This window comes from Dryobates pubescens, chromosome 7 (genome assembly GCF_014839835.1).
Source record: "Dryobates pubescens isolate bDryPub1 chromosome 7, bDryPub1.pri, whole genome shotgun sequence".
In the NCBI taxonomy this organism is placed as follows: domain Eukaryota; kingdom Metazoa; phylum Chordata; class Aves; order Piciformes; family Picidae; genus Dryobates; species Dryobates pubescens.
Window position 1 is genome coordinate 26921791 of NC_071618.1, and position 13438 is coordinate 26935228.

Sequence of the window (13438 nt, forward strand, 5' to 3'; positions counted from 1 at the left end):
GAATTTAGACATTTTGTGTTTCATCATGACCTCCTTCTGACTCACCAGTGTAACGCTGCTTGAGGTCTGGATCACCCACTAAGGATTCAGATAATGTTTTTAACATTCCTGGCACTCAGGGAAGTTAAGAAATTTAGCAGTGCTATGATTCCTGATACTATACCAACCAGTGATCCATCACAGTTCACAGAAAAAAAACCTCCCCAACCCACAACACTAACTCCTATATTGGAAGAGCATAGCTCCATGTTCTGTTTTTATGAATTCTTATTAAAGTATGGACTAAAACCACCTTTAAGCAGCTACCAGCAGTAACATTTTTAAAAGACAACCTTTATTTTTTAACATTATAAAATAAACAAATAAATGTGCTTTTCATTTGGGTGGGGGGAGAGGGGAGGGGAAGCAACACAGGTGGTAATTTAAAACAGAAAAATATGCATTTCCTTAGAGCCAAGAAAATGTTAATGAAAACCACATTTTCAAATCTATTAATCGCAGGTACTATTAAGGATATTATTGAAGATAGTACCACTGAAGTTACTATTTTCAACAACATCCTGTAACACTTGGAATTGCATCTGATATCAAAATTTAAGATCTTTAGCACCAGGCAACTTGACCATATATAGACTGAACATTATGCTCATGGTCCAGAGAACTCTCTATGCGCAAGGATAGTAATCAGAACTAATAATTTCACCATTTTCTGTTGTGACAAAACAAAACAGGTGTTAGTTAGACAAGTTGACTGGGATGAGACCTAGCTCAGAGGTGAAAGCTCTGTTATTGTAAACATGTGAAGGGAGAAGTGGGCTACCATCTCAGGTTTTAGGGAAAGAAGAAAATTGGTTCCTCCTACACCATACCTCAATCATACAGATATGAATGAACAGCAGCAGTTTCTAGATTGTGTGTGTAAATCTACTACAACCAAGACAACCTAACTGTTTTTGGCATATAACTTTGCCAGCTGCTCTATTACCTCTACAGTGTGGCTTCTCAAGAGCACAAAACAGAGCTCCTATATTGGGTTTCTGTTCCTATTCATCTCCAGAGAAGCCTAAAGGCATTATCTGGCAATTAAGGAGTCAAAAGTTGTACAGTACCAGTTGTCTTTGTCCAGCTCCTCCAAGACTATAGGATTTATGGATAATTTCTTTATACCATGGTAGAGGATTTAAATTAAATTACATAAAACACGTATTTCTGTTCCTCAGTTTTGGCTGAAGCTAGAAGAATTTTCTTTTTAACTACCCCCAATGAAAACAAAACCATCAAAATTGCTCACTCAATTACCCATATGTATTTAGTTATCTCCGACCTATCGCCATCTGTTGTTATTACAGCAGATAAATACCAGATATTGAAGGAAGTTGGTCAAATTTACTTTGTCCTACATGCCTGCAAACATTTGACCACAGATGTGCACTCCTACATCAACACCATCTCAAAAAACATGATCATGAATAGGGTGGATGAAAGGCCAAGGACTGAAACAATAAAGATTATACAGCAGAGGGGAAGCTGGCAGAACAATGTCTAGATTAATGACTTCAAGGATTTCTTTTTACCTAGTTTTTAGCATAAAGGATGAAAGTTCTAGGAAAAAGTGAGCATTATCTTCTTTTATATGTAGTAAATCGGCCTCACACAAAACATGTTATAAGCTTAATTGTTATGATTGAGAACACTTTTAAGAAGTTAACCCAATTTTGGTGGCCAAGTAGTTGTCTTAATTTTTCAAAGGAAAAACATGTGTAGAATACTGAGTCATTCAGAAGTAGTTAAAAGAGAAATACAAGTTATCACCTGGGGAAAAACAAAATAAAATCATATAGCTAGTTAGGATGGTGAGTGTATCAAGGCAATCAGAAAGTCTTCCAAGACAGTATTTCTGAGCTCACAGAAGAGAAAACAGTAACTGAAAGCAGTTGGCATGGACTTCAAGCCTCAGTCATGCTTGATCGACATGGTTGTCTTCAGTGATTAAATGACTAGATCTACGGATGAAGGGAGAGTGGTGGATACCATTAACCTTGTATTTACAAGGCTTTTGACACGATCTTCCTCAGTATACTGGTGTCAAAGTTGGGACAGTACTGTCTACAGGGCAGAAAGACAAGATGGGTGTAGTCAGGCTCTATGGGTAGCAGTTAATGGTTCATACTCAACCTGGAGGGGGTGACAAGTGGACCTCCTCCATCCTGACACCTGTCCCCTCCAACATGTGCACCAATAACCAGGAGAAGAAACAACCCTGGCAGTTGTGGAGCTATATGAACACTAGCAGGACACGAGATCACGAGAAGTGACTATCCCCTTCACTCGTCGCACCTTATCAACATGACATCAGGAAACTGAGGCAAGTTCACAGGAGGCCATCAGAAGGGTCAAGGCTGGAACACTTGCCCTGAGAAGAGGATGAGGGACAGGGGCTTGTTCAGCTTGGAGAAGAGAAGCTGCATGGGGATGTAACAGCAGTCCTCCCAATACCTACCAGAAGGTCATTGAGAAGACAATTCTGCTCTTTATTGAAACTTACAGAAGAACAACACAGCACAGTGGTTATAAAACTGAGGCTGAGTGGGTATGTGCAGAAATTTTCTACGAGAGCATAATCATTCAATGCCCAGAGAGACTGTGCAGTTTCCATTCTTGGAGGGTCTTCTACCCACCTGAGTAAGGCCCTAGGCAACCTGATGTGAATTCAGACTTCACATTACTTTGAGCAGAGGTTTAGTTTAGATGGTGTTACAAGCCATAGAACGAAATCATAGTATGCTTTGGGTTGGAAAGGATCTTTAAAGATCACATGGTCCAACTCCTCTGCAGTGCAGGCCATCCTCAAGTGGAGCAGGTTTTAATTTAAAATCACCCCCTGTACTATTGCAATAGGCCATGACAAAAAGGTCTGTCCCGACCTTTCTGACTGGCCCTTTTAAATACTGAAAGATCACAACAAGGTCCCACTAAAGCGTCTCTCTTTTCCAGGCTGAACACCCTCAACTCCCTCAAGCCTGTCCTCACAGAAGAGGTGTTACAGCCCTATGATCAGTCCTCCTTTGGCTCTGCTTTAACAGGTCCATATCTTTTCTGTGTTTTCCTTCCCAAGCTGAATTATCCTATGACTTCCAAAGTAGGAAATCCAGCATTCAGAAGTGCCTAGCTGAAATCACATCTCACTCAATGTATTGCTCACCTCGTTCATTCCTTTAAAGGAGGGTGTAACTATTGATCAAGACTACTTCATGAGCCAGTTGGTGGGGGGGAACCCCACCTTAAACAGGCTATAAATGAGAACACCAAGATGCAGAGTCCACAATCAATTCAATCTTTATACTTTGCACTCTTCTTTGTGAGAATGCTAATAAAGTATAACCAAGATAAGAGAAACAAGGCCTTCACATTCTCCTTGCCTACAAAGCTTGGAATAGAGTCCACGTGTTCTTTTTGAATGACCAGCAGGCACATTTGCCAAAGAGACAATCCTGAGTCCTCAAGTAACAAAATTAAAGCAGAAGTCCAACAGCAGGGAAAACAAATTGAAAGTTACTCTTTATGCCAAGCAAATATTAATGGTTACAGTGTAATTATGAGAAGTACCCAGCTACAGTGAAGAGAGCTCTAACAAACCACAACAAAAAATGCGTAAAAATCAAGGCTGCTCAGGAAGTGCTGTTAAATAGGTTCCCTGCCTGGCCCCAGCAAGCAAAATGAAGGGCTAACTAAAAGCAAAGTTTCCAACTATTTCTCCATTCTCAGGATGATCTTGTGTTAGCTGTATGAAAGGGCATAATTCAATATTCCCCAAGTATCATGTCAATGGGAAAGATCACTGTTCAGAATAAAAACAAATTACAGATGATTTGCTTGGGGTTTTTTGTTGTGGGGTTTTGGTTGGGGTTTTTTTTGCATTTTTTTAAATTAAAGAAATTGAGCTTGTTGTCTGCAGGAGACTATTTAAGCTTAGAAAGAAAAGTTGTTTGCTTCATTTTAAGACAAAAAAAACCCTCTTTGCTTTTTCTCAGTATTAAGACATCTGTGGGGACAAAAAAAACCAAAACCAAAACAAAACCAACAACAAAACAACCAACCAACCCACAAAATAAACTGCACTGGAAACCAACCTAGAAGTTTCAGCTGCTTAAAAATATTAACTGCCTCCAGCATTTAACATGACTAGGACAGAGAAAACTGAAATACAAATACTAACTCCTAAGTAAACTTCTTCTGCATGTGTTTACAAACCATATGAGGTGAAATCTTGTAAGCTTTGCTGAAAACAGTCTGCATATTGGATGTCTGCATGTGCCCCTTACTACCATTCTATGAGGGGCTTGGTGAACGCTTGACTAATCATATTTATGCCTTTTCAGCAGTTAAAGCGTCCTTGATTAGGAAAATGGGGGTTTGGTATTTCTGAATTCAACTTGTTTCAAGAGATGAGGATTCAGAGAAATACGTTAGCAAACCAAACACCTGATGTTTCAATTCTTCAGCTGATTTTAAATAGAAAACAAATAAAATTTGCAGCATTTATAACAACCAATGCCTTACTTTAGAAGTCTCTGTAAATTGAACACAAGAACACAAAACTTGGGGACTTCATACATATTTACCTTCTTCAACTGTCTGCACAAAGGCCCCTGAAGTACTCCAATTTGTTGTGAACCCAAAGCTGCGACTGTGGCCAGGTCTCTGGTTTATACTGATTCTCATTTCACTGTACTGTTCCTGAAAAATAAAACATGACACTACAGTATCTGGTATCACAGGAATCTAAATGAGGGAAAGTTTATCCTCCAAATAAGTAAGGCTGCTCACACTGTGCACTTTAATCATCTATTATTAGCATCACAGACAAAGGAAAGAGCACTGAAGGCAGTTAAGTACCTAATTTGGCGGGGTTTTTTATTCAAACAGGCACCTTTTCTGTTGACATTTGTATTCTCCCTACACATATAATTAGCTGTATATTTGTTTTAATGTTTCCTAACATGATGCTACAAAATGTAAGAAATTTGAGTAAACTAGAACCTTAAATGGGTGATCACAGTGCTGGGAATCTGTGGAATGCACTGCCTCCTGAGAGAATGTCACTCAGAGATATGAAAAAGCTAAATAAGAGTAGTTTCACATTAAAAAGCTGCTAAACAGCAACTCATCATATTTTTTTTTCTTGCCCATCCTACAGCAGGCATCACCAATTTCCTTTGGTTTTTTTCCCCAAATGCTGTTAAGAGATAAATTTCAGCCATGCATGCATGGAGGAGACCCTGCATGCTTCTATGTGTGCACTAAAGGTACACCTACATTTTACTTGCCTAGCAAATCAGCCTTCCTAGAGGATGGGATTAATTTTCCCTAACTTTAAATATTTAAAAGTCTAGGTATCTAAGTCAATTTCCCAGTGCTTCTACATTGGTTGGATGCAATAAGCAGCTGCAAGGGAGCACTGAAGAGTCAGATGTAGTTATCCAGAATCTCCTGTCAGGATGCAGCCTGGGGAGGCTTCAGCCGTACCTAAGTGCTAGGTGCAGAAGACAGTAACATTGCAAGGCAACATCCTGAGGTTTCACTTCATGCTACAGTAATGTTCCTAGCACAACACTCCCAGTAACAGCCCAGGGCAGAAAATACGTTCTTTCTTCTAACCACAGTGACTAGCTTGCCAGTGCTCCCATACAAACCAAGTAATCAGGTGTGTAACAGTACATTAAGTGAATCTATTAACAGGCAGGTTAGCAAGCTAGGCTAAAGTACACGTAAGACAGTGTTCTCCTGAAAATTATTGTTATAATTGTTTTTATTTCCTCCACCCCATCCCAGCTCTTCTCCAAATCCAGCTCCAAGTAATTTGACTTCAGACACCGAACTTCATAATTTGGACAGGCTGTCTTCAAAGCACTTAGTACCCCACAAACCTGGTGTTTCTGCCCTAATGATGGCAATGATTTACAAACATGCTAAACAGAACTCGCATTCCTTAAGTCATAGCTTGGCTTGAGGCACAATACAAGCTTCTTTTTAATTTTTAATTTTAAACCCAAACACATTACCCATCTGCAGGAACGACAACTTATCATCTTGTGACTGAAGTCAGGGCAGGGGGGTGGGGCAAAGAAAAAATGAAAACTAAAAATGACTTTGTTTTCATTTAGCTTCTTTAAAGTGATAGAAAGAACCCATATCTATGTTTTCACTGACTAAAGCAGCAATTCCTCTGCCTGGTTTTGCTACAATGCAGGAAATAAGGAACATGATCTCCTTCCTTACACAATAGTCAAAGTTTCAAAACTTATGATAATTTCATTGCAATGGCCAAGGGGTACCAGGAGTATTAAACTGAAAGTTGTTCATTTTCCACAAGTGATTACAAAGCAGAATTGTTCCAGGTGACTGAATTTATAGAAAACTGGTGTGGGAAGTGATTTCCTAAATCAGCATACAAGGTCTTATGATCCTCACCCAAAATAAACAGCACAATTAACTTTTACAGCACAAGAGGAATGCAGAGAATTAATCTCTAATCTGTCAAGGGGTATGAACAACATCATTAGGTATTGCAGAAAGGTACCAACAATTAAAGCTATTGCTGGTTACTTTTCACATGAAGCAGGAACAATTGGAGGAAACAGCACTTGAAGATACACATTCCAAAATAAATAACATTTCAAGACTCAGTTCTTGGATAAGCACAAACAGATAGTGATTTGCTTTCAAATTCATTAATGTGAACATGACTTAGGTTAATTTCAAGTAAGTAACTATTTTGAAAGAACGGAAGGGCTCAAGCCACAACAGATGGAAAAAAGGATAGCATGATAGTAATGTTTGAGGCTGGCCTTTGAAAAGCTGATCTTTATTTTCCGCCACCAGTTTAAAAGTGCAAATGAATGCTACGGGCAGCTCAGATCATTCATCTAACTGACAGTCTTGACTATGCACACAACGTGCTAATTTGGAGAATAACAAAAATTTTGCAAGCTCCAAACAACATTTAGAATAAGTCTTTTTAATTAGAATGAAAAATAAAATTAAGCACAGGACACAAAGGATAAGGAAAAAAATGTAGCAAAACAACCAATTATTTTCTTTCCAAATATTCTCTTTCCCCTGAATTAAGTCAAAGGAAACAGTAGATCTCTGAGCTTTTTTCTTACTACCCAAAAAAATACTTGCATGAGATGTAATTTTTTTCCCTTGTCTTTTACTCTGCTGTAGCATTCAGTTACACTAAGTAATTATATTCTTTCCACACTTACCGGGGATTTTGAATCCTCAGGCTCTGCCAGAGTCACATTTTCTGCAGAGGATGCAAGTGAAAGAGAATCAGGAGGAGAGCAATACTCTGGTTTAAGAATACTGCTTCCAGAATCTTGGTCTTGGGATTTTACAGGTAATGCCAAACTAGGAGGAGGTGTTGACTGAACACCTTCTTTGTCCTCCTCCTCACCTCTGTTTCTGAATGCACCAGTGGAGAGAGGGTGTGCAGAGTCTGGTTGTGAAAATGAAACGCTAGTGAACAAAGTTTGGGTTCTTTTAGCTTTTTCTACTTCTCCATTGTATTTCTGGGCATCATCCATCTAGGACAAAAAAAAAAACCAGTTTGGTGAATACATGCTTTTGAATAAAGAAAAAAAAAAGTCTAATCTTTTGGCAAATCTAAATATTTAACAACAACAACAAACAACAACCCTCTTCATTTCATGCAAATAGTCTAGACTTCTAAGGATAAACTTGTTAAAATCATCTGCTTAGAATTATTTGCATTCTTGACACTTAAAAGAAACCAAACCACTGAGTTTCAATGCTTTACTGAGTAAGGAAAACTTTAGGTTAGCACAAAATTTCAATCTCAAGTCAGCAGAGCAAAGGAAACATATCACCTGAAATATTTGTCTTTAACACTTTATTATGTTAACTTAGCTTCAGAAAATTACATCTGACAAAGGCAAGTTTGCTGATAAGGAACACTAAGGAGACTTACTACAGGTAATAAAAAGATTACCAAATATATTTATCAGTCTTATTTCTAGGAGTTCCTTTAAGCACAGAAACATGAGTAAACACCTAAAGCCATGACAGAAATGCATGCTCTTAACACAGCCTTCAGGCAGCATACAATTTTTAACAAAACCAACAAATGTTAAAATTCTACTGTTCCCCCAACTATCCCCCAATATTTACAAAGTACAGGAATGAAGTGGAATTTTACCGTGAATGACCGTGGAAGTGATGAGATTCCTCTAGAGTGGACACCAAAAGGTCTTGGTGTAACCACGGATGTTAACCTAGAGGTATCAGTTTTCTGGTAACTTCTGGGGAGAGAAGCTGAAACCTGAGCTGACCCAGTTTGAGCATTCACTGAGTAGCGAGTAGATAAAAGAGCCGAGCTCTGCTCCTCTGCCAGGCTCTTTGATGGAGCAGGAGCTTCACGAGCAGCAGAGCTCTCTGGCAGGTTCTCTGTGCGCGGTTGTACAGTATGTGTGCTGTTGTCCTTAGTGTTGTAAAAGGTATCTTCTTCCAGAAGGTAATCTTTTGCTGCTGACTCTGTGGAAGGTGCTTTTTCTTCACTAAACACATCATCGTTCAGCGAATATGTCCACCTGCGGTCATGTTTTCTCTGCTCATAGGAGTCCTGATCCCTGTCTTCCCTATGGGCACAGAGCATGTTAAAAAAACCAAAGTGATCTGACAAAAAGGCAGGACCCAAGTCTTTCAAATATTGAATGTTCAAAGCAGAGCATAAACTGAAAAACTCATCTCTAGTAAGAGAAAATGAATAGCATCCTCTAAAAAAATGTTATTATTTTAATATATTTTAGAATCTACCACCTTCTCCCCATTGCAATACTCCCATATTATTCAGGCATGCTACTGTCACATTATCAGGTTGCCACCACGACAGAAGTCTTTTTGCTCAGAAAATGATACAGATTTTCAGGTTACATACTCTGAGAAATTCAGATTTCATTGAAGAATAAATGGGCAGAAGGTAATTCCATAACATTATATGAACTGTATAGCTCTGCTGATGCCCCTGCTCTCTGAAACTGCTATACCAAACATTAGATAACAAAATAAGATGGGTGTCCTGAAATTCAGATGGTTTTTTTCCTGCTATTCATTTCTCTGTCAGAAACAAACAATCAGCACAGAAATAATTTTTACCACATCATTTGAAAGATTCTGCACAGTCAATACAATTAGCATGCATATTTTTATTCAAGAGCCTGATTTCTTTACCTCACAAATAAATAATCTAGAAACTCAAAACATTCAGTGGTAGAGGAAAGGGAAATAGTTAAGCTGATCCAAGAATTAAAAGGCAATTATCCAGTTCAATACTATTGTTTCAACCTTTACAAAGCAGATGCATATACTGACTTCTCAATGTGGATAGAGTAAAACATCGTTTATAGAGCAGAATTGTTCAACATTCTGTGAAAACAATTTGTTAGGAGACCATATTCTGTCCTGCAATTGTCTAGATTGCTACACTATAATTTGCAATAAGAATTGTTGAGATCACTCCAGAATGAATTGCAACTTGCCAATAAAAGCCACTCAAGAATTTGAGGGAATAAAAATGCTTAGATTTAAGTTCTTAAACATATTACTCCTGTTAGGGCTCATTACCTCTCCTGCTGCATTTCTTTCAGTGACTTGGCACTCCTTTCAGACACTTCAGAGGCTCTCCTTTCTATTTCCTCTCTCTCTTCCTTTTTCTTTTGCAATTCAGAAGTGAAGGTCTTCCTGCGATTCTTCCATTTTGCTAGATCCTGCAAGAATAATATGAATGTACACAACCAGATTTTCTTAAGACCTTGTATATCTACAGAGGCATCCCACCACATGCTACCTACAGCCCAGATTCTGCTTGCATGTCTGCAATGAAGCCGCATTTTCATGCCTTCCCCTAAATAATAAAGGGGTCCTCATATTTCAGTAAGGGTCACAAGCTCACTGCCTGTTAAAGTTCATTTTAATTACTGCACTATAAGTGGGAAAAAAAGTTTTATCCTTTTTTTTCCCTTGTCATCACCAACTTCATCCGAGAGTCCTCCACCCAATGTCATGTAGTTTCTATCAGAGTTTGGGATATTATTCTTTTCCAAATCACTAGTATATTAGACTGTTAGATTAGCCTGAGAATAATCACGCCCTAAATTCCAAACTGAAAATATATACTTCTATATTTTCTTTATTTCCATAAACCCACAATGTGAACTGGCAACATTCTCCATGAAACACCAGAGGTGGGTTAAGAATCAGAGAATCATAGAATCAATAAGGTTGGAAAAGACCTCAAAGATCATCAAGTCCAACCTGTCACCCAAGACCTCATGACTACTAAACCATGGCACTAAGTGCCATGTCCAATCCTCTCTCAAACACCTCCACTGAATATTAAAACGGAGATGCATTAAACAGACAACCATGGACCTCTTGCTTGGTGCTCTGTTCTTAGTTTCATCTTCTGGTTAGTAATTGTTGCAAACACAGATTTTAATTTACAAATACATAAAGAAAGGCCTTCAGATTGCCTCATGATGCCATGCAAAGCTACCACATCAGTTTACAAGCTGGATTTTAAACAGAATTACTGAGGGATGGGTGCCTAAAGAATTAGCACAAGGAAATACTACTTCCCTCCCTTCTCCCAGAGGATCAAATATTCAGATGTTCCAATTGTTTCACCAAAAAGTATTGATAAATTTCAGATAACACATGAAAGTGTGCCCTGACTTTTCTTTATGTCCACAGAAATCACGCCTGAAGGCTTCGTTATAATACATACATACATACAAGTCTTATCTGGAAGCATTAATCAGATACTTGGGATTTTAAAAATCATTTCAGTTCTGCGTTAAACAGACATTGTCAAAATCACCAGTAGCTTTATAAGATGGATTGGTTTAGAACATGACCCCACAGATCACTGTGCACATGCCAAAACCTGTTTTCTAGGTACACTGAAGGTAGGCAGCATCCAGCCCTTCAGCAGGACATGTGAAAAGGAACAAAAAGGAATAAAAAGGAGTATTTACTTCTTGCCATTTTAGATCTTGCTCTTGTAGCTGCTCTTTTATCTTTTGTAGCTCTTCATAACGGATTTTGCGCAACGACTGAAGCTCATCTGCGCTGACATCATTCAGTGATTTACTCCTAGGAAGAAAAAGAATACTTGGCTGTATCACATCTTAGCTACCATTTGTGGAAGTGATGCCTTAGAGAGAGATTCATATTAGTACAGCTGAACGCTGTCCAGCGTTACTTCAAATAGAGCAGAAACACACAGGTAGCTGAACGAGCAAGGCTGGGGCATGCTCTACTGACAGCACTCCAGTGAGTAAATGCATGTTTGAGCAAATACAATCAGGTTAATGGAATAAGCAGCTCTACAGCAGCTCCATGTTTATCGGAGCTCCTCCTACCCACCTGATACTTCTGTCTGTAAATTGTTATTTTCTCTTATTGACCTTTCTTTGATCTAAAAGGCATGTCCTCCCTTCCTTAAGTCTGAATTCCTACCCTTTCACTTCCCTCCAGCAACAGCCCCAGCATCACCTTGTGGTCCGTCCTTCCTTGGGACAATCATAAAATCAAGTCAGTTATTGATGTACCCTTTTAAATGATAAGTTATTTACTGATAATGGTCAGTTCACACATGTCATGAGCCCCACTATTCTAATTCCCCCTCAAGCCTCCCTGATGCTTTCCATCCAAGTTGAGATGGCTAAGACATCTTCTCACTAATTTCTTCAACACAGCTACAAGTTCTGCCCCAAACTCCTACTGATTAGCTCGCTACATTACTCAAAGCTCACTTTTCATGCCTCTTTTCACCTCTTCCCAATGCTATTATCGCCTTTATTTTTTCACACTGCAGTGATAAATACAGCAGGACTTTTACTTTAGATATAGGAGAGGATGACTGCTTAGTGCCAACCACAAGCCCCTGAGACATCAAGCAAAATGCAGGTGTTTCATCATAAGGTTCAGTGCTGTAGCACCAAAGGAAAGCTAGATTTCTGCTGTTTGCTTGGGTTTGGCTTTCTTGTTGTTGAGGTTTGGTTGGTTGGATGTTTTTCCGAAAATATTTTTGTTTGCATTTATCCAAACAAAACCAGATTGACAGAGGGGTATAACCGAGTTCTAACTGGACTTTAAAATGCAGCACTTCATGGATACAACAGCAAACCAGGTTAAAACCAAAACTCATTCAGCACAGGGCCTCGCTCTAATCTATTACATACCAAGAGAGCTCTGAACTAACAAACCAGACTCTCTCATTTCCTCTTAAGAGGCCCACCTCATCTTTCATTGGTAGCATAAGACTTTGAACTTCGGCCTCCAGAAATAAAGGCTGGAGCATTAACTCATTATACCTGTTTGCTTATTTTCTGAATGGGAAGTATGCCAAATTTCACTAAAAAAATTAATTGTTTCCTGGTCACAACTGCTGAAGTTCTGTTCTTGTACAATTCTCTCTCCTCTCCTTCCCGCCCCACCCCCATGGTTACGTTATATTACATATCAAAATGGTTTAGGGTAACCAAGCTGTACATAAGTATATAAAATAATTTTAGATTCAGTCAAGATAACGTACATGACTATGGTTTCCATATCTTCCTGCAACAAAGTAGGAAAACCTAGACCTAAATACAACACACCCTAAGAAAGGTTATATTCCTACCAAGGAAGGAGATATCCGTTTCAGTTCTAGTCTTAACTTCAAAAGTGATTTTACCCTTCTGAGTCTCCCACCCCTAACATTTAACTTTTGAAACATTTTTGGTTTTTCCTTCTGTAAGCGCTTACCAAGTAGTCATTTACCAGGTTTTGCCTCAGGGTGAAAACAAATATGTAAATAAATAATTATAATTGTAAAAAAAAAAAAAAAAAGCATAATCATGCATAAACCAAGTATTTAACATGTCATCACACTAAGCGGGGAAAAAAATACTTCCTTCTTTCAGTCACATTACATCACAAGCAGGGCCTAAGTTCATATGGCACTAGCCAATACATTTATCACTGAGGATTCAATAATGTGGAGTATATAAAATAACCACAGAACATTCATCACTCCCATGATAAGCATCATGCCATTCATTATTTTCAGATTCTATCTATACCGCCTGTGAAATAAAATATCTACCTTCCTTTGTATTTCTGAATCTTTTAAAGCCCAATTTAAATACAGAACATCAAGTGCTTTACTCCGGCAGGAATGTATCAGAGCTGACTTTCAAAATGCCTGAGAACCGCAACTCGGATACCCTAGGTACCAGTCAGAACTTTTGCCAGGTGCGTAGGTTTTAGTCTTACATTCATTACACAAACTGCCCAAGCACAAACAACAAAGCAGCATGCACAAGTTGCTTTCAGCATGAGTTTCTAGCTACTGTGCATGCATGCAAATTTA

At 38.6% G+C, this 13438-nt stretch overlaps 1 protein-coding gene across 1 annotated transcript in view; it reads right to left on the reverse strand.

The window, feature by feature from the left end:
• The window catches only part of LMO7 (LIM domain 7), a 140272-nt gene that overhangs the window by 26624 nt on the left and 100210 nt on the right, over positions 1-13438 (reverse strand). The window contains exons 13-17 of the mRNA XM_054163008.1: positions 11058-11175; positions 9646-9788; positions 8222-8660; positions 7269-7589; positions 4623-4737 (exon numbers count right to left, since the gene is read on the reverse strand). Of these exons, the coding sequence (XP_054018983.1) occupies positions 4623-4737; positions 7269-7589; positions 8222-8660; positions 9646-9788; positions 11058-11175 (1136 nt within the window). The remainder of the gene's footprint in view (positions 1-4622; positions 4738-7268; positions 7590-8221; positions 8661-9645; positions 9789-11057; positions 11176-13438) is intronic.